This window comes from Theobroma cacao, chromosome 7, assembly GCF_053813885.1.
Source record: "Theobroma cacao isolate CCN51 chromosome 7, ASM5381388v1, whole genome shotgun sequence".
In the NCBI taxonomy this organism is placed as follows: domain Eukaryota; kingdom Viridiplantae; phylum Streptophyta; class Magnoliopsida; order Malvales; family Malvaceae; genus Theobroma; species Theobroma cacao.
The window spans coordinates 342,893-362,536 of record NC_142645.1 but is presented as its reverse complement, the minus strand read 5'-3'; the positions used below and the strand labels follow the sequence as shown (position 1 = coordinate 362,536).

General features: G+C 34.4%; 3 protein-coding genes, 1 long non-coding RNA gene and 1 pseudogene across 15 annotated transcripts; 4 read left to right on the top strand and 1 right to left on the bottom strand.

The window, feature by feature from the left end:
• Positions 1-1,500: 1,500 nt before the first annotated feature.
• LOC18593214 (heavy metal-associated isoprenylated plant protein 47-like) lies at positions 1,501-2,284 on the top strand. 2 transcript variants are annotated; one of them, XM_007020322.3, is made up of 3 exons: positions 1,501-1,616; positions 1,714-1,792; positions 1,874-2,284. In XM_007020322.3, exons 1-3 carry the CDS (start codon positions 1,611-1,613, stop codon positions 2,128-2,130), a joined length of 342 nt encoding a protein of 113 aa, XP_007020384.1. In that variant the 5' UTR covers positions 1,501-1,610; the 3' UTR covers positions 2,131-2,284. The 2 variants fall into 2 exon arrangements, with proteins under 2 accessions (XP_007020384.1, XP_088664058.1); XM_088807932.1 differs by having other exon boundaries at positions 1,567-1,616; positions 1,717-1,792.
• An 8,888-nt stretch (positions 2,285-11,172) lies between these two features.
• Positions 11,173-12,049, top strand: LOC18593213 (heavy metal-associated isoprenylated plant protein 47-like). Its single transcript, XM_007020321.3, has 3 exons — positions 11,173-11,315; positions 11,430-11,508; positions 11,589-12,049. Exons 1-3 carry the CDS (start codon positions 11,310-11,312, stop codon positions 11,846-11,848), a joined length of 345 nt encoding a protein of 114 aa, XP_007020383.1. The 5' UTR covers positions 11,173-11,309; the 3' UTR covers positions 11,849-12,049.
• Positions 12,050-12,189: 140 nt separating this feature from the next.
• On the top strand, positions 12,190-15,359 carry LOC148761361 (uncharacterized protein At4g26485-like). 6 transcript variants are annotated; one of them, XM_088808455.1, is made up of 5 exons: positions 12,190-12,549; positions 12,675-12,873; positions 12,945-13,096; positions 14,734-14,812; positions 14,921-15,359. In XM_088808455.1, the coding sequence occupies exons 1-3, from the start codon at positions 12,384-12,386 to the stop codon at positions 13,090-13,092; spliced, it is 513 nt and encodes a 170-aa protein (XP_088664581.1). In that variant the 5' UTR covers positions 12,190-12,383; the 3' UTR covers positions 13,093-13,096; positions 14,734-14,812; positions 14,921-15,359. The 6 variants fall into 6 exon arrangements, with proteins under 6 accessions (XP_088664581.1, XP_088664578.1, XP_088664582.1 ...); XM_088808452.1 differs by having other exon boundaries at positions 13,517-14,812; XM_088808456.1 differs by having other exon boundaries at positions 12,945-14,397.
• On the top strand, positions 14,728-15,359 carry LOC18593212 (heavy metal-associated isoprenylated plant protein 47-like; annotated as a pseudogene). The gene is made up of 2 exons (XR_016027541.1): positions 14,728-14,812; positions 14,921-15,359. The product of XR_016027541.1 is annotated as a heavy metal-associated isoprenylated plant protein 47-like (transcript).
• Positions 15,360-15,449: 90 nt separating this feature from the next.
• On the bottom strand, positions 15,450-18,270 carry LOC18593211 (uncharacterized). Of its 5 annotated transcripts, none has more exons than XR_016027545.1 (4): positions 17,662-17,900; positions 17,343-17,562; positions 16,882-17,087; positions 15,450-15,835 (listed from the first exon to the last, which is right to left on the bottom strand). It is a non-coding gene; the product is annotated as an uncharacterized LOC18593211 (long non-coding RNA). The 5 variants fall into 5 exon arrangements; XR_016027546.1 differs by having other exon boundaries at positions 15,450-15,760; XR_016027543.1 differs by lacking the exon at positions 15,450-15,835 and adding an exon at positions 17,950-18,270 and having other exon boundaries at positions 16,212-17,087; positions 17,662-17,783.
• Positions 18,271-19,644: the final 1,374 nt, after the last annotated feature.

The following is a 19,644-nucleotide window of genomic DNA, read 5'->3' as shown; positions in this document are numbered from 1 at the left end:
TATCCCATGTTCATCTGGTTGAGCTTTGTCACCATTGCCGCAATTCTGTTCAATGCAAATATATGCTTTCCATTTTGGATCATATTTATGTTTGCATTGAGCATTTTCCTCGGATTCTCACGTCTTGCCTTTAATATTTAGGTCCGTGAATAAACTCATGAAGCTTCCGTGAAATTAAAATGTTTACAAGCTTCGAATTTTTTATTTTCAATTTTTTCCATCTTTTTATCTCTTTTTATAGCAGATACAAAAAAAAAAAATTGTATTATTTTTTTTAGTATTTGAGCGTTTAATTCAATAATAAATGCATGTATCTGGATTTCTTTTTTTCTACTTTCACGTCTAATTAGTTTTGATAGTCAATTTTTTACCATTGTACGATGAATTTTAACTACGATGCTCAAAAGAACGTTAAGATAAAAGAGAAATTTATAACTCTCTTAGATAAAACTTAATATATAAAAGAGAAATTGCTCAATTGGGATTGTGATATATGGAAAAAATCACAAAGCTTCCAAGAAATTAACATGTTTATAGGCTTCATATTTTCTTTTAATATTTAAGCTTTTGATTCAATCATAAATTCATGTATCCAAACTTTTTTTTTTTTTTAATTTCTCATCTCGAGTTTTGATCATCGATTGGGTTAAGAGAGAAACTGGTAGGAAACCTGAGCCTGAGGAGCAAACATTTGAGGAAATTACCTCTCATTCAAAAAGAACTTGCAAAGTTCAATTACTTTCCCCCCCTGTAAATCAAATTATCAATAAAAAATTTAAGAAGAGTGGAGAAAATGTTGGACTCCAGGGTTCAATTCCCTTTTCTTAGACTCCTTAGATGTAGTAGTTGTTTCCCAGACTCCTTCTCTGGAATCAAACCTTGTTACAGTCTTTTCCCAGACTCCTTAGATGTAGTAGTCGTTTCCCAGACTCCTTCTTTGGAATCAAACCCCATTAGAATCATATATACGCGCATCAATATTCTTGGGATATACTATGACTTAGCCATGGATTTTACTTGCAAAAAAGAAATATAAAGGTAGAGTAAGCCATTGGAAGATGATGCTTAATGCTTGATTATTTAAACTACAAGTTGTGGGTTTGACCAAGAACAAAGAAACTCATAATGCACGTATCGTAGTTCTTGTGACCTGATTTCTTATTAATTCATTGGTGTGATCTGCTCTATGTATTTGATATACTATATATCCCTTAATTATTCATATGATTTAATTCAATTTTGTTTGGAAGAACTTGTAAGTTGTACAGGATGTGCTTGATGCAGATACATGCAATTTTCTTTTTCCATATTATTCTACCAAGAGATGAGAAAAAAGTTAGTATTGTTTATTGTATAATTTGGAATTGACCAAGAGATATGAATGGCTTTAAACAGTCTTAGCAATGTTGGTATAGTTCAGTTTATGCATAATAATCCGAATAGCCATAGACCTGACACCTCGTGTATCACGAGTCACGGTTGAGGCGGCATCCACCACAGCCCCTGAGGACACTCCAATGTCTATAAATTAGACCAGCATCTCTTCTGTTTCTGTCAACAATTTCTCCAAGGATTGCCTTGGTTAGACTACCTTGGCGTATACGTTAATCATGAAGGTATGTACCTTAATTTCTTCCTATATATAAATATCACCATTTCTTGATCAGCATCATTGGTGCAAATTTAACATTTACTGTCATAATAATGGTGCAGCAGAAGATAGTTATCAGTGTAAACATGGGGTGTAACAAATGCAGGGTCAAGGCTCTAAAGGTTGCTGCAACAACAAATGGTTGGAATCATATCTCCTAAGTCCTAAACTACTTCATTTTAGATTGAAAATATCGAATTTCGACTAAATTTTCTTCAACAGGTGTGGTTTCAGTTGCAGTAGAGGGTGCAGACAAGGATAAGCTCGTGGTGAAAGGGGATGGGGTTGATTCAGCGGAGTTAACTCGCTCTTTGAGAAAAAAAGTTCGGGCTGCTACCCTTTTGAGCGTGGAAGAAGAGAAGGAAAAGGCTGAGAAGGAAGAGGTACCAACTCCGATGCAATATTGGTATCCTTATCCTCCATGTGAACTGATAATTTACGAAGGAAACCCCAGCATTTGTCCTATGTTCGTGTGGTAGAGCGTTGTGATCACCATTGCTGCAAGTCTGTTCAATGCAATTATATGCTTTCCATTTCCGTTCATATGTATGTTTGCATTGAGCAGTGTCTTGGGACTCTGATATCTTGGTTTTAATGTTTAGATCCATGAATAAAATCGCAAAGCTTCCACGAAATTAAACTGTTTAAAGGTTTTGAATCCCTGATTCTCAAAATTTTTTTAATCTTTTCATAGCAAAATACAAGATAATATTATATCGTTTTCTTTTAATACTTGAACATTTAACTCAACGATAGATACATGTATCACTTGTCTTAGTACATGAATTCCAACTACTATGCTCAAAAGAATGCTAAAATAAAAGAGAAATTAATAATTCTCGTAGATAAAACTTAGAGGAAATTGTGAGAAATATCCTACCTCATAAGTTCAATTCAAAAATATCATTTTTTTATAATTTTAACTATTTTTGATCAATTTTTGACATGACTTGACAATAATACCTTTTAAACAATTTCAGACAAATTAAAATGATTTCAGTTTTCTCTCTCCCGCCATCCGGATAAAAATTTCAAAATTAAATCTCGATTTCTCTGTCTGCTCAAATATGTCTATCTTGCCATCCAATTCGTAGAGATGATATCAAACTCTTTCTTATTTTGTTTTATTTTTTTGGATGGTGGATCTTAGGGTTCTTAAGGGCGATGAACAACAATTTTGCTCTTTGCAAGTAACGATTTTGCTCAAGGAGAAAGAACAGCTAAAACATGTTTGATGGGTTTTATGGTGATTCACGATTTTATTGTGTCTAGAATTGGGATGATTGTTAAGCATGTTTGCTAGGGATTTTGATTTTTTTTATGGAATTTTAGTTGAAATTGTTCAGGAAATATTTTATAAAGAGGGTATATTTTGTTTTTGTATAATGGGAGTGAGCAAGGCCTCCTGATAAGGATATATTTTCTCTTGCTTTGGAGGGTTATGGAGTTTTGTAACCTATTTTTTATGAAATGCACAATTTCATGGTTTAGCAAAAAAAAAGTACGTGTTTTAAGTTCTTGAGTTTATTAGTTTATTTATAAAACCCTAAAATTGAGTTAACTGATTTTTAGGTATTGCGTGACTTAATTATAGTGTGACTAGTTTTTTGTCATTACATGATTGGTTTTAGACATTATGTGACTAGTTTTTACACATTACGTGATTGATTTTTAAGTAATACCTAAGTCACACAATGCCTTACTGACTAGTCATGCAATGCCTTACAAGTCATGCAATGCCTTACAAGTCATGCAATGCCTATCAACTAGTTACTCAATGTTTTATCAAAAACTAGTCACGTAATACCTTATCAAAAACTAGTCACGCAATACCTATCAACTAGTCACGCAATGTCATATCAGAAACTAATCAAGTAATACCTTATCAAAAACTAGTCACGCAATGCCCAAAATTAGTCACGCAATGCCTATCAACTAATTACGCAATGTCTTATCAGAAACTAGTCACGCAATGCCATAAAAAAAACTAGTCAAGTAATACCTTATCAGAAACTAGTCATGCAATGCCTTATCAAAAATTGGTCACGTAATTCCTAAAAACTAGTCACATAATTCTCAAAAATCACAAAAACTGTTGAATTCCATTTAACAAGATCAACAACTTCAAATGATACACCATATTCCATTTAACAACATAATTAACAAATATGAATGCTCAAATGTTCAAAAGTTTTTTTTCATATATAAAAAATCACTATAAAATGTTTAAAAATGCACAAAACACCCACAAGTTTTCTTCATGTATCAAAAACTATTCCAAAATGCTCAAAATGCTTAAACGTTTTTCTTTCTGGTAAGGAATACTTCAGAGATAAATAGTCTGATGAGAAAAGCTTAAAAAATATGAGTTAGTTTGAGACGTAAACCTAAATATACTTGACCCGTTAATAGGTTTCGGGTTGAGAAGCGGAGCCAAATAAATGGGTCGATTTCATTAAGGGTAATTTTGTCTAAATTTTAATTCTCTTGACTAAAAACAGTTAAAATTATGAAGAGGTCTATTGTCAAAAACGCGTTGTGCATAAGGTCCATTTAAAAAAAAAAACCCTAAAACTTATTATATAAAAAAGATATTGACGAATTGGGATTGTTATATATAAATAAAATCACAAAGTTTCCAAGAAATTAAAATATTTATAAACTTTATATTTTCTTTTAATATTTGAGCTTAATTCAATGATAAATTCATCAATTCGAACTTTTTTTTTTTTTAATTTCCTATCTCGAGTTTTGATGTCGATCAGATTAAGAGAGAAACAGGTAGGAAACTTGAGCCAAATTAAGGAACGAACATTCGAGGAAATTACCTCTCATTCAAAAAGATCTTGCAAAGTTCAAATACTTTTCCCTTTATAAATCAAATTATCATTAAAAAAATTATAGGGAGAGTGGAAAGATTGTTTGACTCCAAGGTTCAATCCCCTTTTCCCATACATCAGAAAAGTAAACAAAGAACTGGAAAAGTAAAAAAGTGTGTCTTTGTCCTTAAACAACTCCATTGTTTGATTAAAGTAGAAATATTATTTGCCCATGACAGCAACTCCCCACCACAATTTGGAAGATTTAACAAGCTAGTGGGACAGAAGGAAGACTTGACAAATTACATAACTTTCATTTAGTTTGAAAATTATTCATAAATGTCACTTCCAGACAGTTTTGATTTGAAGCTGTAAAACAGCACCCTTGGTCTTGTCCCTGACACCACGAAAAAGATTGGTTCATGTGGTGGCCCTTAAAGTCTAAATTTTAAGCCTAAAAAATGAAAAGTGCGTCAAATGAATTAATCAATTGAATACTACATGTGATATTTTTCTCGTTGCACTAACATAAATTCTTCTTGATCTCGAAATAAGACATCGGATGTGGAAAATTAGTCGAAAATTTAATTAGTGTCATCGCACATGTTGTAGTTCTTGTGCAATTTTCAACAAGATTTGAGTGATTTTGTGTGTGTGTGTGTGTGTGTGGTTGAAGTATCAAACATCATGCAATGTATAGTTGAAAGGTTCAATATTCCTGATATATTGACTTGTGGAGAGAATCAATTGGATATATTGTAAAACCTTGAGAGAAGACTTTTCCCAACGACAAAGGCTGACTTCCTAGTGGAGACACAATAATTTGACTTCAAGCTAATTAGCTCATACAAGAACTAATTATATGTACTTTAATTGCTAATTTCTCATTATTCTTTCTTGAAACTAATTAAAAAATCACCGACCAAGTTACGTAAAGAGTTAAATATATATAGATATATCCGGTAGACTCGAAAATAGATTTCATGGGATTTAACCGATGTAATATAGTAAAATGTCAGGTTTTGTATATATTATTGTTCACCTATAATCTATACAATTGTTGTAATAACGTTTAATAGGAGTGAGAGATGACTTTGTTTGTGAACAAAAGGGTTTGGTTAACGTAAAGCAGTCAATATTGGTGGGCTTAATGCAGGGATTAAACTTTCCACAGCCAGGATTTCCCTTGATTGTGACCTTATGGCCTTGGAAATTTATTAGAAGAAGATGTAGAGAAAGAGAGTGTGTGTTTATGTTTCAAGGTGTGGAAATTGAAGACGTCAAAGTAGAAAAATTTTGGTGCAATCATTTTCATATTAACGTGTCAATTAATTAACTATGGACAAAGAAATTAACCTGTTTAATTGGAAACATGAATCTCGCAGAGCAAAGAGGCTGATTTGATTGCAGTTATTCAATGAGAGGATAATGAAGAGGGCTATGGTGTTCTTATATATATATATATATAAAATATGGAAATGGCTAATTCAGATGATGGAGGAGAAAAATGGATAAAGCATTACAGTAGCAGGCATAGAATTCTGCTGGTGGGTGAGGGTGATTTCTCCCTTGCTGCATGCTTAGCCAGATCATTTGGATCTACCTTACTACAGTAATGTGTTCATTTAAGTGAAAAATAATAATAAAAGAATTCGAAAACGCAATTTGAACACCTTGATCGACAAGTCATATTAATTTACAGGTTCCTCTGTCCGAACAAAGGTTCAATTTTCCTTGTAACCCTTTAGTTACTGTCATACAGCAGATATGTGGCTCTTTCCAGGTATCAACTCTTTGACTAACTTAAGATCGTGCTAGTGACAGCATTGGCCTCACAAAGTTGAAAATATTGAAGGGTATTAATAAATAATCTACTCCCTTAGTATATGTTAAGAAGTAAAGGAATTAAAGTGTTTAACGAAATATTTGGTTAAGGCAAGTGATAAATTCGCCTCTGCTGTAAATTTTATTTAACAAAATTAAATTGAGGAAAAAAACAATGTGTACTTTAAAAGGGTCTTTGCCCCTGACGGTACGAAGAAGTCCTAGAAATGGAATGGTCAAATTCATAACATGGCAACTTACCATGAAAATAGCCTTTACCAATGAGTCAGAACTTCGTACAAATTCCTGACATGCCTTCTACTTTACCAGTATCAATCCTAGACCAGTAATAGTTCAGACAAATTACCATCCGGCTGTAAATCTAAGGTCAAAAGAAATGGTAAAATAGCTCTAACATTAACAACTGTAACATTCCTGTGAACTTAATTGTTGATAAGTACCTATCAACAGAGGTACTTGCAATGTATTTGGCATTTCTTTTGAAAAAATGAAAAAATGGGTTGAAAGCAGCTTGTGGTTTTCCTTGATTCTAGCAAGGTATCTGTCACATTTGTTCACATGATGTTGGAAAATTACGGAATTATCTCTAAAGAATTGCCAAAGATCTAACCCAATCAATAGAATAAAGAAATAAAAAAATCAAGCACACCCACAAGAACACAAGAATTTATGTGGTTCGGTCTTTTGATGACCTATGTTCACGGGCACAGCAACAGAGAAAAATCAAGAGATTACAAGAACAGTGTCAAACTCATAACCCTTATCCCACGTACACCTAAATCACTCTCTCTAAATTTAGGTGATAATTATTCTTTAACCCATAGGGTCCTTTTATAGTACCAAATACAATAACTTTATCCTAATATAATTAGAAATCTTCTCCTAATAGAATTAGGAATTGTTATTCTAGTCTAACTAGATTTAAAGACTATTTTATAAGGTATACTAATTTAATTAGAATTAAACAATCCTAATTAAATCACAATTCAAGACTATCCTAACAAATCTCCACCTTAAGCTTGAATTCACCAAGCTCCACCTTACGAACCAATCTCTGTCGACACCGCCATTGCCCCAAAGAGCATCAAGCACTACGAACATCGATTAAGTTCAAGCAATGCTTGAACTTTATCCCAGAAACTGACTTAGTTAGCATATCTGCCGGATTTTCATCTGTAGCTATTTTCTTTACTACAATCTCACATCTAGATTCTTGTCCAAAACAAAGATCACTAACCAAGTCTCGAAGCCATAAGGCCTCCTTCACAGTCTCGGTCACAGTCATATATTTAACTTCAGTTGTAAACAAAGCAGCTACTACTTTCCAACTGATCGCAGACCCTGAGAGAGTGAACACATACCCCATTCGAGATCTTTTACTATCTAGATCACCAGCAAAATCTGATTTGGAGAAGCCAACCACATTACGACTAATGTTTGCACCTCCTTCACACACTAAGCCAACTTCAATAGTAACTTTAGGTGTTTTCACAAACTCCCATGTTTGATCCCAGTGTAGAGACTCAATCTTCTTAGAAGACTCGGCATATGTAATTTTCTCATGATAAAAGTAAGGCTCATCAATCTCTACTTCCACAAATAAAACATAAGAATCAAAATCACTATCAATACAAGTAATGCTTCGTTGATATACCAATTCTTGTACCTCTTACAATTCTTTCTGGATTTCACTATCATCCCGCACTGTCACAAGAGCATTGATTTCAAGCTCCACCTGCTTGCCAACTTCTTGGTCTGATGTGTTTGCAATTCTAGACTTTATCCCACAAAGTAATGCAGACTTGTCAAAGGTAACATCCCGACTCACCATAAACTTGGGAAACTTACAATCAGTATACCACAACCAATAACCCTTCACCCCATATGCATAGCCTAGGAATATGCACTCTGTCGCCCTCAACTCAAGTTTACCATCACTCACATGAACATGAACAGGACAACCAAATACTCTCAATATAGAGTAATCAGCGGGCTTACCAGACCAAGCTTCCTTGGGAGTCTTAAATTCAATTGCAGTTGATGGAGACCGATTTACCAAGTAACAAGCCTTGTTGATAGCTTTTGTCCATAAGACTTTGGTTAGGCCAACATTAGAGAACACGTATTTTGCTCTCTCCAGAAGTGTTTTCTTCATCCATTCTACAATACCGTTTTGATGTGGTGTTTTGACGACAGTGCAATGTTTAATGATTTTATCATTATTATAGAATAGACCAAACTCACCTTTGTAAAATTCCAAACCTTTGTTTGTTTGAAAGCTCTCGATCCTTTTCTTAGTCTGCTTCTCGATCAATACCTTCCAATGCAAAAAGGTGGTTAAAACTTCACTCATAGCCTTTAGAAGATACGTCCACACCTTTCTTGAAAAATCATCAATAAAGATCCACATGTATAATGATCCACCTTTTGATGCCACCGGAGAAGGATCCCACAAATCTAAATAGATGTAGTTTACTGTACTCCTGGTTTGATGAGTTTTAGTGCTAAATTTCACTCTATGTTGCTCACAAAAATCTAGCTTTTTACTCTTTTGACCACACAGCAAACTACGCTTACTTAGTTTTCTAATCCCTCTCTCGCTCATATGACCAAATCTCATATTCCATAAACGTGTTACATCATCTTCAGGATCATTAGATGAGACCATAGAAACAGTTTCAATGACCGTGTTTTCCACTAGACAATAAAGGTCACCGGATAACTTGCCCTTCATGATAGTTAAGGCTCCTTTAGATACATTCAAGACACCATCTTGGCCACTATATTTGTAGCCCTTCTTATCTAACAAACTCAAGGATATTAAATTCTTTTTCATGTTAGGGACATGTTTTACCTCAAGTGTTCTTACCATACCATCAAACATCCTGATTCGAATTGTGCTAATTCCAATAACTGAGAGAGATAAATCATCTCCTAATTGTACAGTGCTCATATTAACAGATTGATAAGTAGTAAACCAATCACGCCTAGGACATATATGAAAGCAACAAGCCGAATCCAAGATCCATGTATCCATCAGGTTACAATTAGTAATTGCAAGAACATTATCAGTTTTCTCAAAAGTATCAAAGTCATCTCCAACCACATTTGCAGTATTCTCAGACTTATTGAACTTTTCATCATCCTTGAATTTGGTACAGTCTTGATGAAAATGCCCTTTCTGACCACAATTCTAACAAGTTTTCCCTTTTGCTCTAGATTTACCTTTTCTGTCTAAGCCTTTCTCTTTACCTCTACCTCTTTTTACAACCAAACCTTTTGCTTGATTTTCATTCCGAATACCACCAACTTTCTTCTTTAATTCCTTAGAATTTAAAGATGCCTTTACATCCTCAAAAGTGAGAGTGTCTCGGCCGTATAGCATAGTATCCACGAAATTTTCATACGATGGAGGCAAAGAACATAAAAGAATTAGGGCTAAGTCTTCATCCTCAATTTTAACATCGATATTCTTTAAATCAAGAATAACTCTATTAAATTCATCAATGTGGGTATTAACGGATGTACCTTCACTCATCTTGAGAGTATACAATCGTTGCTTCATATAAAACCGATTCGTCAGGGACTTGGTCATATAAATACTTTCGAGTTTAAACCACACTGCAGCAGCAGATTCTTCATCCGTGACTTCTCCTAGCACCTCGTCAGACAAAGCAAGGAGAATAGCACTATGTGCTTTTTCCATAAGGTCATCTTTCTCCCTATCAGATAAATTCGAGGGAAGATGCTCTTTTCCCTTTAGTGCCTTCAACAGTCCTTGTTGCACTAGCAATGCGCGTATCTTTACACGCCACAGGCTGAAATTGTTTCTTCCATTAAACTTTTCAATCTCATACTTGGTCGATGAAGTTGTCATTCCGAGATTCAGATTGACCCAAGACCTTGAAGCTCTGATACCAGTTTGTTGGGAAATTGCGAAATTATCTCTAAAGAATTGCTCAAGATCTAACCCAATCAATAGAATAAAGAAAGAAAGAAATCAAGCACACCCACAAGAACACAAGAATTTACGTGGTTCGGTCTTTTGATGACCTACGTCCACGGGCACAGCAACAGAGAAAAATCTACTAAGAGAAAAATCAGGAGATTACAAGAACAGTGTCAAACTCATAACCCTTATCCCACGTACACCTAAATCACTCTCTCTAAATTTAGGTGATAATTATTCTTTAAACCATAGGGTCTTTTTATAGTGCCAAATACAATAACCTTATCCTAATATAATTAGGAATCTTATCCTAATAGAATTAGGAATTGTTATTCTAGTCTAACTAGATTTAAAGACTATTTTATAAGGTATACTAATTTAATTAGAATTAAACAATCCTAATTAAATCACAATTCAAGACTATCCTAACACATGAAATGGTAAATGAACACATAGCTTCATCTAGACACTAGAATTTGCCTGGTGCTGTCTTGCTCCTTGAAGCTTCAAAATCTTGCAGGCCTCATGATTCATATGTGAAACCACAGATCCTTCATCTACCGAGTAGCTTTCATTGATTTACTTTGAATTTCATACATAGGATAGGGGGAAAAAAATCATTCCAAAGTGAAAGTGACTTCCTGCTGAAGTACGATGTCCCTCTAATACGCAAGAAAAGTAAAACAATTGTGAAAGTGATCTGGTATAATTTTCCATCGAAACAAATTAATGAGGTAAACAGATGGAAGTTATGGCATCAACTTGTCATTATAATCCATTGTAACTGAATTGTTTGAGTCAAGGTCTTCTTCATGCACAAAACAACTGATAAAGAAGCTAGAGTTTCAATCACTGGGTTACAGATGACTAAATGATTTGAATTGTCAAACAAGTTCAGTAATTGCATGTAGACAAGAGAAGAAAACTTGGTTTAAACCAAGTCAAGCATAAGAATATTCCTCGCAAGTTTCCCATAAATTGGGGAATTAAGAATCTTTCTTTTCATTCTAAGCTGCTTTAGTATCTTAGATACTGATAATCAGATATGACGGTGAGCTTCTTTCTCCTAAATCTTTAACACATTTCTCAGAGTTTATTCTAGCTGAAGATAACGTATAAGATTGTTAGAATTATTGATATGCTTTATATGTGATTAATGATGCAGCAAAAGATAGTGATCAAGGTGAATATTCACTGTGAGAAATGTCGAACGAAGGCTTTGAAGATAGCTGCTACGACACATGGTTGGGCATCGAATTCTTCTCCAACTTTTCTTTTTATATCGAAAACCATGTTTCGCTAACTGTGAGTTTACCATGAGCAGGTGTCAATGAGGTAGCAATAAAAGGGAAAGCAAGAGATGAACTGACGGTGATTGGAAATGAAGTTGATTCGGTTAAGTTGGCTTGTAGTCTTAGAAAGAAGCTTCGGAATGCTACCATAGTGAGCGTCGAAGAGAAGAAAGAGGAGAAGAAAGATGAGAAAAAATATGAATATTTTCCAAGTTATTATGCCCACTATCCACAGTACTTAGTATCTGAAGTGGCTCGCGATCCATACCAACCAACTTGTTCCATCATGTGATAGACATTATCAAATTTTAGTATCTCAGACTTCTATTGCATCTTATGATATTGCCTAGGGTGTGCAAAGGGCATCGTGAATTCAGTGTTGTTACTGATATGATTTTCAGAGACTTCTGCAGCTGATTAGAATTTAGTTATATATATCAATGCAACCTTGAAAACTTCATGTTTAGCATGTACATCTATTATTTCTTTTTCATGTTTTGTTTTTGTTTAGTTTTTGCCGTATTTTTTGCAATTAATTCTATATTAATTAACTATGGATAAAGAAATTAACCTTGAATCTGACATGTTCATATGCAGCTGAAAAAACATAAGGTCAAAATACAAATAACTTACCACCAATATGTTAGATAATGAAAAGTTTAATTGGAAACAAGAATCTCGCAAAACAAAGAGGTTGATTTGCATGCATTTATTCAATGAGGGGATAATGAAGAGGGCTATGATTATTATATATATATATATATATATATATGCAGAAACAGATGAGTTGGAAATTATAGAAAATTTGCATGTAGAAAAAGGATGAAATGGAAATGGCTAATTTAGATGATAAAGAAGAAAAATGGATAAAGCATTACAGTAGCAGGCATGAGATTCTGCTGGTGGGTGAGGGTGATTTCTCCTTTGCTGCATGCTTAGCCAGATCGTTTGGCTCTGCTGCCAACATGGTGGCTACTTCTCTAGATTCAAAAGGTGTACATCTTGTTATCACAGATATTGCTTTATTTATTTGAACATTTATTAAGTTTCTTGTTGATTATCTGATTGTATCTGACAATGGTAGAATCAAATTTTTCACTGTTTTGTTTGAATTGTAGAGATGTTGAAGCGAAAGTACTCAGGAGCAATGACAAACTTGGAAGAACTAAAGGAGCTTGGATGCACAATTATTCATGGAGTAGATGCCAACACCATGAGCCGACATGCTCTCCTGAAATCAAAATTATTCGACCAGATAGTCTTCAACTTTCCTCATGCCGGTTTCCTGTATCGAGAACAAGATATTTTCCAAATTAAGTAAGCTTAATTAGCCTATCAATCCTTACGAAAATTACCAAATTCTGATGACTAACAGAAAGTATTTTTAGGCTGCACCAAAATCTGGTTCAGGGCTTCCTGAGGAATGCAAGTGACATGCTGACAGATAGAGGAGAAGGACAATGCAGTACTTTCAAGTTTCGGAAACCTTCTGGTCTTGCAGATCAGTTTTCAGGAATGCGAATCAGCACAGAGTAAACAGGTTTGCCTTACCTTCTCAATCCTGCTTACTATATGTCTATGTGGTCAACAAGCCATATATATTGATTCACAGCTTCCTCTGTGTGAACCCAAGGTTCAATTTTCCTTGTAACCCTTTAATTACTGTCATACAGCAGATAAAAAGAAATGTTGTGGCTCTTCCCAAGTTCCAACTCTCTGCTTAACTTAAAATATTGCTGATGACAGCATTAGCCTCACAAACTTGGAAATTTTGAAGGTTTTAACAACCAATTTTCCAGTTTATCTTAATAAAGTATCTTCTCCCTTAGTATACGGTAAAAACTTGTAGAAATTAAAATATATTTCAAGAAATATCCAGTTAATGTAAGTGATAAATTTCGTTGATATACTTTGTATTTGAATGGAAATTGAAATATTTTAAGAAATATTCTTTGAACAGCAAATTCTAATCGACTTCAAAGAAAGGAGGAAAAAAACAAATGTACTTTAGTATGGTCTTGCCCCTGACAGCACGAAGCAGTGCTAGAAAAAGAAATGGTCAAATTCATACCATGGGACCTTACCATGAAAATAGCCTTCACCATTCAGTCAGTACTTTTGATTGTAATTGTTCAGACAAATTTCCATCTGATTATACTTTTCTTTTCAGTGAAGAAAATTGTTCTAACATTAACAACTGTAACCATTCCTGTGAACATAATTGTTGATAAGTACCTCTGTTAAGCAAACAGATGAGTGCTAATTACATCTTGCAAATAAAGTTTTGAGTTTTCCAATGTATATATTTAGCAGTTCTTTTTTAATAGAAAAAATGGGTTGAAAGGAACTTCTGGTTTTTGTTATTCTAACAAGGAATGTTTGTCACATTTGTTCGGATGAAATGGTAAATGAACACATAGTATCATCTAGACTCTAGACTTTGTCTGGTGCTGCAAGCAGTTCGGGTGCTGTAGAGTTTGATGTGCTCCTTGCAGCTTCAAATTCTTGCGGGCCTCATGATTTATATCTGAAACCAGATCGTTCATCTACCAAGTAATTATATGATATCTCATTTACCTTGAACTTCATATATAGGATAGGGAGGGACAAAATCATTGCAAAGTGAAAGTGACTTCATGCTGAAGTAAGACGCCCCTTCCAATACGCACGAAAAGATCAACTATTGTGAAAATGATCTGGTGTAATTTTCCATTGAAACTGATTAATTAGGGAAACAGACGAAGTTATGGCATCAACTTGCCAAAACAATCCAATCTTTGTAATTGAAATGTTTGAGTTTAAGTCTTCTTCATAGACAAAACAACTGATATCTAAGCTAAGGTAAGAATTTAGAGTTTCAATTACAGGATTAGAGATGACTGAGTGATTTGAATTGTCATACAAGTCCAGTAGCTGAATGTAGACACGAGAAGACTTGGTCCAAACCAGGTCAAGCATAAGAATTTTCCTCCCTACTAGAAGTAGATACATTGCCCTCTTTTATTTCATTCTAAGCTGCTTTAGTTTCTTAGATACTGATAATCAGATATGAAGCTAAGCATCTTTCCCCGAGATCTTTAACACAATCCTTTTTTTTACTCTCAGTGTTTATTCTAGCTGAAGATAACATATAAGATTGCTAGAATTGATATGCTTTCTATGTGATTAATGATGTAGCAAAAGATAGTGATCAAGGTGCATATTCACTGTGAGAAATGTCGAACTACGGCTTTGAAGATAGCTGCTACGACTCATGGTTGGGCATCGAATTCTTCCAACTTTTCTTTTTATATCGAAAACCATGTTCGTAGCTTTGATTTATTTAACACAACTAGTTCGTTAACCGTGAGTTTACCACGAGCAGGTGTCAATGAGGTAGCAATACAAGGGAAAGAAAAAGATGAACTGGTGGTGATTGGAGATGAAGTTGATTCAGTTAAGTTGGCTCGCTGTCTTAGAAAGAAGCTTCGGACTGCTACCATACTGAGCGTCAAAGAGAAGAAAAAGGAAAAGAAAGAGGAGAAAAAAGATGAGAAACAAGATGAAAAAATTCCAAGTTATTATGATCACTATCCAATATATATAATATCTGAAGTGGATTATGATCCATGCCAACCAACTTGTTCCATCTTGTGATAGAATTCTAGTATCTCAGACTTATATTTGCCTCTTATGATTTTGCCTAGGCTGTGTAAAGGGCATCATGAATTGAGCGTTGTTGATGATGTGATCCATTCCTGAAGACTTTCTACAACTGATTAGAATTCTGTCATATCAATGCAACCTTGAAAACTTCATGTTTAGCATGTCCATCTATGATTTTTTCTTCTATTTTTTTTTTTTTTTTTTTGGTTTCTGCTATATTTGTATAAGTTTAAAGGAAGAAGATTCAATTTATGGTCATGAATGATACTCCATCGTCATCCCATTATCTCCAAGGAACAGGAATCATCAGCCTCAGCAGTACTGATGCTGATTAACTAGTTTAAACAGAAATTCAATTGACATTTACAGAATTCATCACTCAATACCTTGAATGGGAGACATGTATGCATGACTGATTTCTTTTCGGTATCTGATATTACAAACAGTTCTCATTGCCAGAAACTCTATGGATTTTGACATTTTTTGCTCCATTAAGCAATGTAAGTCATTCAAACATAACAAATTGAACTTCCCTCAGTTGCCATGTAGCCCTCACATCCTAAGTCAATGAATCGAACAAACCATCTCATGAACTTAATTTGAATGAAATAAGATAGATAAATCTTTTGATGATCTGTAAATCAGAAACACAAACAAACAAAACAAAATTAACGAACGAAGACTTTTTCTTTTTTTTGCTCAGCAACGAACGAAGACTTAAAGAAGACTTTGGCATTAACCTAGTCCATTAAGCCATCCAGGATGCAGACAAGGTTTAGCAAGCCAAGCATCTAATAGTGTGGGGACACTCCTGATAGAAACGTTCACCTTATAGAGATGCTATCATTAACTGTTTCTTTGTGTAACTACAGCTTTCAAACATGATGTATAGTTTGAGTCTTCTTTGTCATAAGACAATCTTACAGCTGGTAATCCGAATCCGAATCCGGAAAACTTGTTTGATCTATTAGAACCCAAACTTGACTTAAATTGATTTCACTAGAAATGACTCAAACTCAAATAATCTCGAACCTGAATAACTTGAGTGTTAAATCCGAATAACTGGAATATAGAATGATCGAACTCAAGATGACTCAACCTTGAAATGACTCGAACTCAAAACAATCTGACTCCAAAATAATTCTAATATCCTTGGACCTAAAATGATCTGACTCGATCTGTCTAATTTCCAGACAATCTGCAATATGCAGTTGCAGGTCACAAATTGATAATGTTACTGGATTTCTTTCATTTCATCATCAGTATGTTTTCTATTTCCTTCCATTCATTACTTATCTCATGGAATAGTCCTCGTCAGATGTTGAGTTCACCACTTACTGAACAATAAAAAACAATGAGAATAAGAACAAGAACCAGAAAGACGGCTTGTAAAGACTCAATTCAAACCACAAGCGAGGTTACATAAAATTTTTGACATGTATCATGGCCTAATTGATGATGAAAGATACCTGACTCCAACTGCGAACTTCCAGATGTCTCAACTTTTTTTTTCTTGGATGTTCAATGATAAATTTCAAATCAGATAAATTTATTCTAAAAATTTTTGCAGACTGCAGTTTTTGGTCACCATTCAGCTATTTATATACTTTCAGAACATTATTGCAAGTAGTATTAATGAGAGGAAAAATATGGACAGCCAAGATGGGGTATGAGACTGACCATTGTTGGGTAGGAACTGATCTGGTTGGGGCATGACAGATTCATCTCCATTAAAACAAATCCTTCTTGGGAAAGTCCATCCTCCCTAAAGGTGAAAATTCCAGGATCTTTTTGCAGTAGCAATTTAGTCTGCACATTCCATTTCTTACCTGATTGCAGCAGCTTGTCGTTATAATACTGAATCCCCCAAAAAATCCGAGTATCATCTGAGAAAAAAATTGAAAAAAAAAAAAAGAAAGACAAAACCCAGTCAAAATTCCTGACCTTGTTATCTCTGGCTATTTCTACTCATTCAATCACATCAATCAATTCATCAATTCTTGTAACTAAGCCACAATAATGCACATGAATCTTCCTTTTTCTTGATTGGAATGTATCAGGATACGAAATTAAGCACATTCCTACATAGGGGTGCATAGACTAAATGTAAAAATAATCAGAGAGAAAGTGGTTTGGCTTACTGCTATATCTCCGTCGTAATTGAGAGGATTGTAGTTGAAGCTGAAAATGCAAGTTAAGCTGGGATGAAACACCACCAAGTTCCCGTTAGAGTAGTTCTGGATATGATTCACATGCCAATGCACCTGAATGGGACACATGTGGCTCGAGCACCTTAAGACTGGTGGCAGTCTTTGCTGCTTATCTCGTAGCTGCTGCAAGAGGGACGGTTTAGCCCCAGACCTGTGTTTTTACGGTGAGATAGAAAGCAAGCAATCAGATGAAACTTGCATGAAAAATTTGATGCAAACATGATCGATCAGGTTTGAAGGAATTAATTACTTTACACAATTTGCTTGTGCTTGGCAGCTCCAGTTGCGTAAGGGGCAGGGAACGATTGTCTCATTATAAAACTCAGACATGGGGAGGCAGCAGGTTGGGGTAGATGATCTGCTCTTTCTGTACTGAAATGTCATTAAGAGACATCAATTGAAACTTCATTATCTCTCAAATAATATCTTTACTGCAGTAGCTCTGATGACCCTCTCCTTTTAATCAAAAATCAATTAATTGATAGAGAATTGGCAAAAGAAAAGTAAAAGCTTCAAAAAAGTTGAGAGTTGATCTTACATCATATGTACTAGAATCCCATGCAAGGCTGTCCCATTTGATGGTAATGTTTCCATTGGGATCCAAAGAATCATATCCATCTAAAAACACAAGAAAATATGTGGTCCAAAACACTATGCTAACAAAATTCACCATTTTTTTCTTCCAAAAGTATGGGTTCTCTCTCCAAAGAATAGTGCCTTATCCCCTTATTTACCACTGTTCTTTTCTGAATCTGTGTCTTTGCCAATAGCATTGGGAAAAAAACCTAGAGACCATTGATGAAGAAGCTGTTGTTCATCATTGTAGTTTAGAACAATCAGGGAAAGGACTCACATGAAAGATGGAAACAGTATTTATGCCTTCCAAATTTGGTTCCAAGGCAATTAAGTGACAGAACAATTTGAAATGTGACCCCAAGATCGCTTCATTGGGCTAAAGATAAGGTTTAAGCTGATCCAGCCCACTTAACATCCGACCAAACTGGTTACTTCCAAACTGCAAATCTGGAATGGTAGTTGATGCTATGGCAAACAACAAGCAGTGAACAACCAAAAACGTGCAGAAATATCAATCCGTTCTTTACTAAATTTAATCCTGTTTTGTTAATGTGGGCTCATCAGAAAACGTTCTTGTAATACCCCTCACAAAGTATTTATTATAAAAAAAATTAAATTAAAATTATTAAGCTATAGTTTTATAAAGATAATAAGTAGATATTATTTTAATATTTTATTTATTTACAATTATGATCTTGGGTGTCTTAATAATTAGAAAATAGAAGAAGGGGTCTTTAAGTAAAAGAAGAAGTTTAATTAAGTCAGTTTTATTATCACGTTTAAGTTAGTGAGATTAAGGGTCAGTTTATTTATCTCATTTAAGTTAGTGGGGTTAGGTAGTTTATAAGTTTTAAAAGAACAGACAACAACTTACGTTAGTTCATTCATCAGATTCAAACAATAGACAGTCAAAAAAGCTTAATATCAGGGAATAAGAAAGACAGAGGAGAGGGAAAGAGATTGCTGATTAAGGTATGTTTGGGATTATATTTTCATAATTTGGGTACAAAAACCCTATATTAGATATATTTTCTTATCTTTTATTTAAATCCGGCACTTTTTTGATGACTTTCCGGTAGCATGATGGGTACCAATGGAAAGGTCTTGAAAAGATCTTTCCAATGGTTTTTGTAGCATCTTGTTTGGCCTTATGGTTAGGAATATATGAATTTTTGAAGTTAATTAGAAATCTGATTTTCAACAGTTTTGACAGCCCGAATTTGGGTCACCAGAACTCCATATTCCGGTGACGTTTTTGGTCGTTTCTTTGAGGGCTTTTGAAGTATGAAATTAGATGTTTAATTTGGCGTCAATGTCTTGGTTAGAGGCTTCCTGTGTTAAGAGAATTAAAGCCTCAAAGTAAGCTCATTGATACTGGAAACCCAGAAATCTGAGTATTTCTGTGATGATTTCTTGAATTTTGGCTTTTGAAACTTAGGAATCTTGTGGTCTTTTTAATCGAAACAAATTTTGGTCTTGTAGTATGATATGCATACTTTAAATTGGTGTTGATTTCATCACTGGAAATAATTCGGGTTAAAAGTTATGAGAGCTTGAAGTAAGCCAAATGGCCATCCAGATTCTGGAAATTCCAGAAAACAGAAAATTTCTTTTTTTAAATTTGTTTTAAAATTTGATTTTAATTATTATGTGATAA

Bases quoted from the DNA above. Each gene is read 5' to 3' on its own strand.
- LOC148761361 (XM_088808455.1), top strand. From the start codon at position 12,384: ATGGAAATGGCTAATTTAGATGATAAAGAAGAAAAATGGATAAAGCAT. The intron at 12,550-12,674 runs GTGTACATCTTG...TTTGAATTGTAG, and splicing joins TACTTCTCTAGATTCAAAAG to AGATGTTGAAGCGAAAGTAC. The intron at 12,874-12,944 runs GTAAGCTTAATT...AAGTATTTTTAG, and splicing joins CAAGATATTTTCCAAATTAA to GCTGCACCAAAATCTGGTTC.
- LOC18593214 (XM_007020322.3), top strand. The intron at 1,793-1,873 runs GTTGGAATCATA...TTTCTTCAACAG, and splicing joins GGTTGCTGCAACAACAAATG to GTGTGGTTTCAGTTGCAGTA.
- LOC18593213 (XM_007020321.3), top strand. The intron at 11,509-11,588 runs GTTGGGCATCGA...TACCATGAGCAG, and splicing joins GATAGCTGCTACGACACATG to GTGTCAATGAGGTAGCAATA.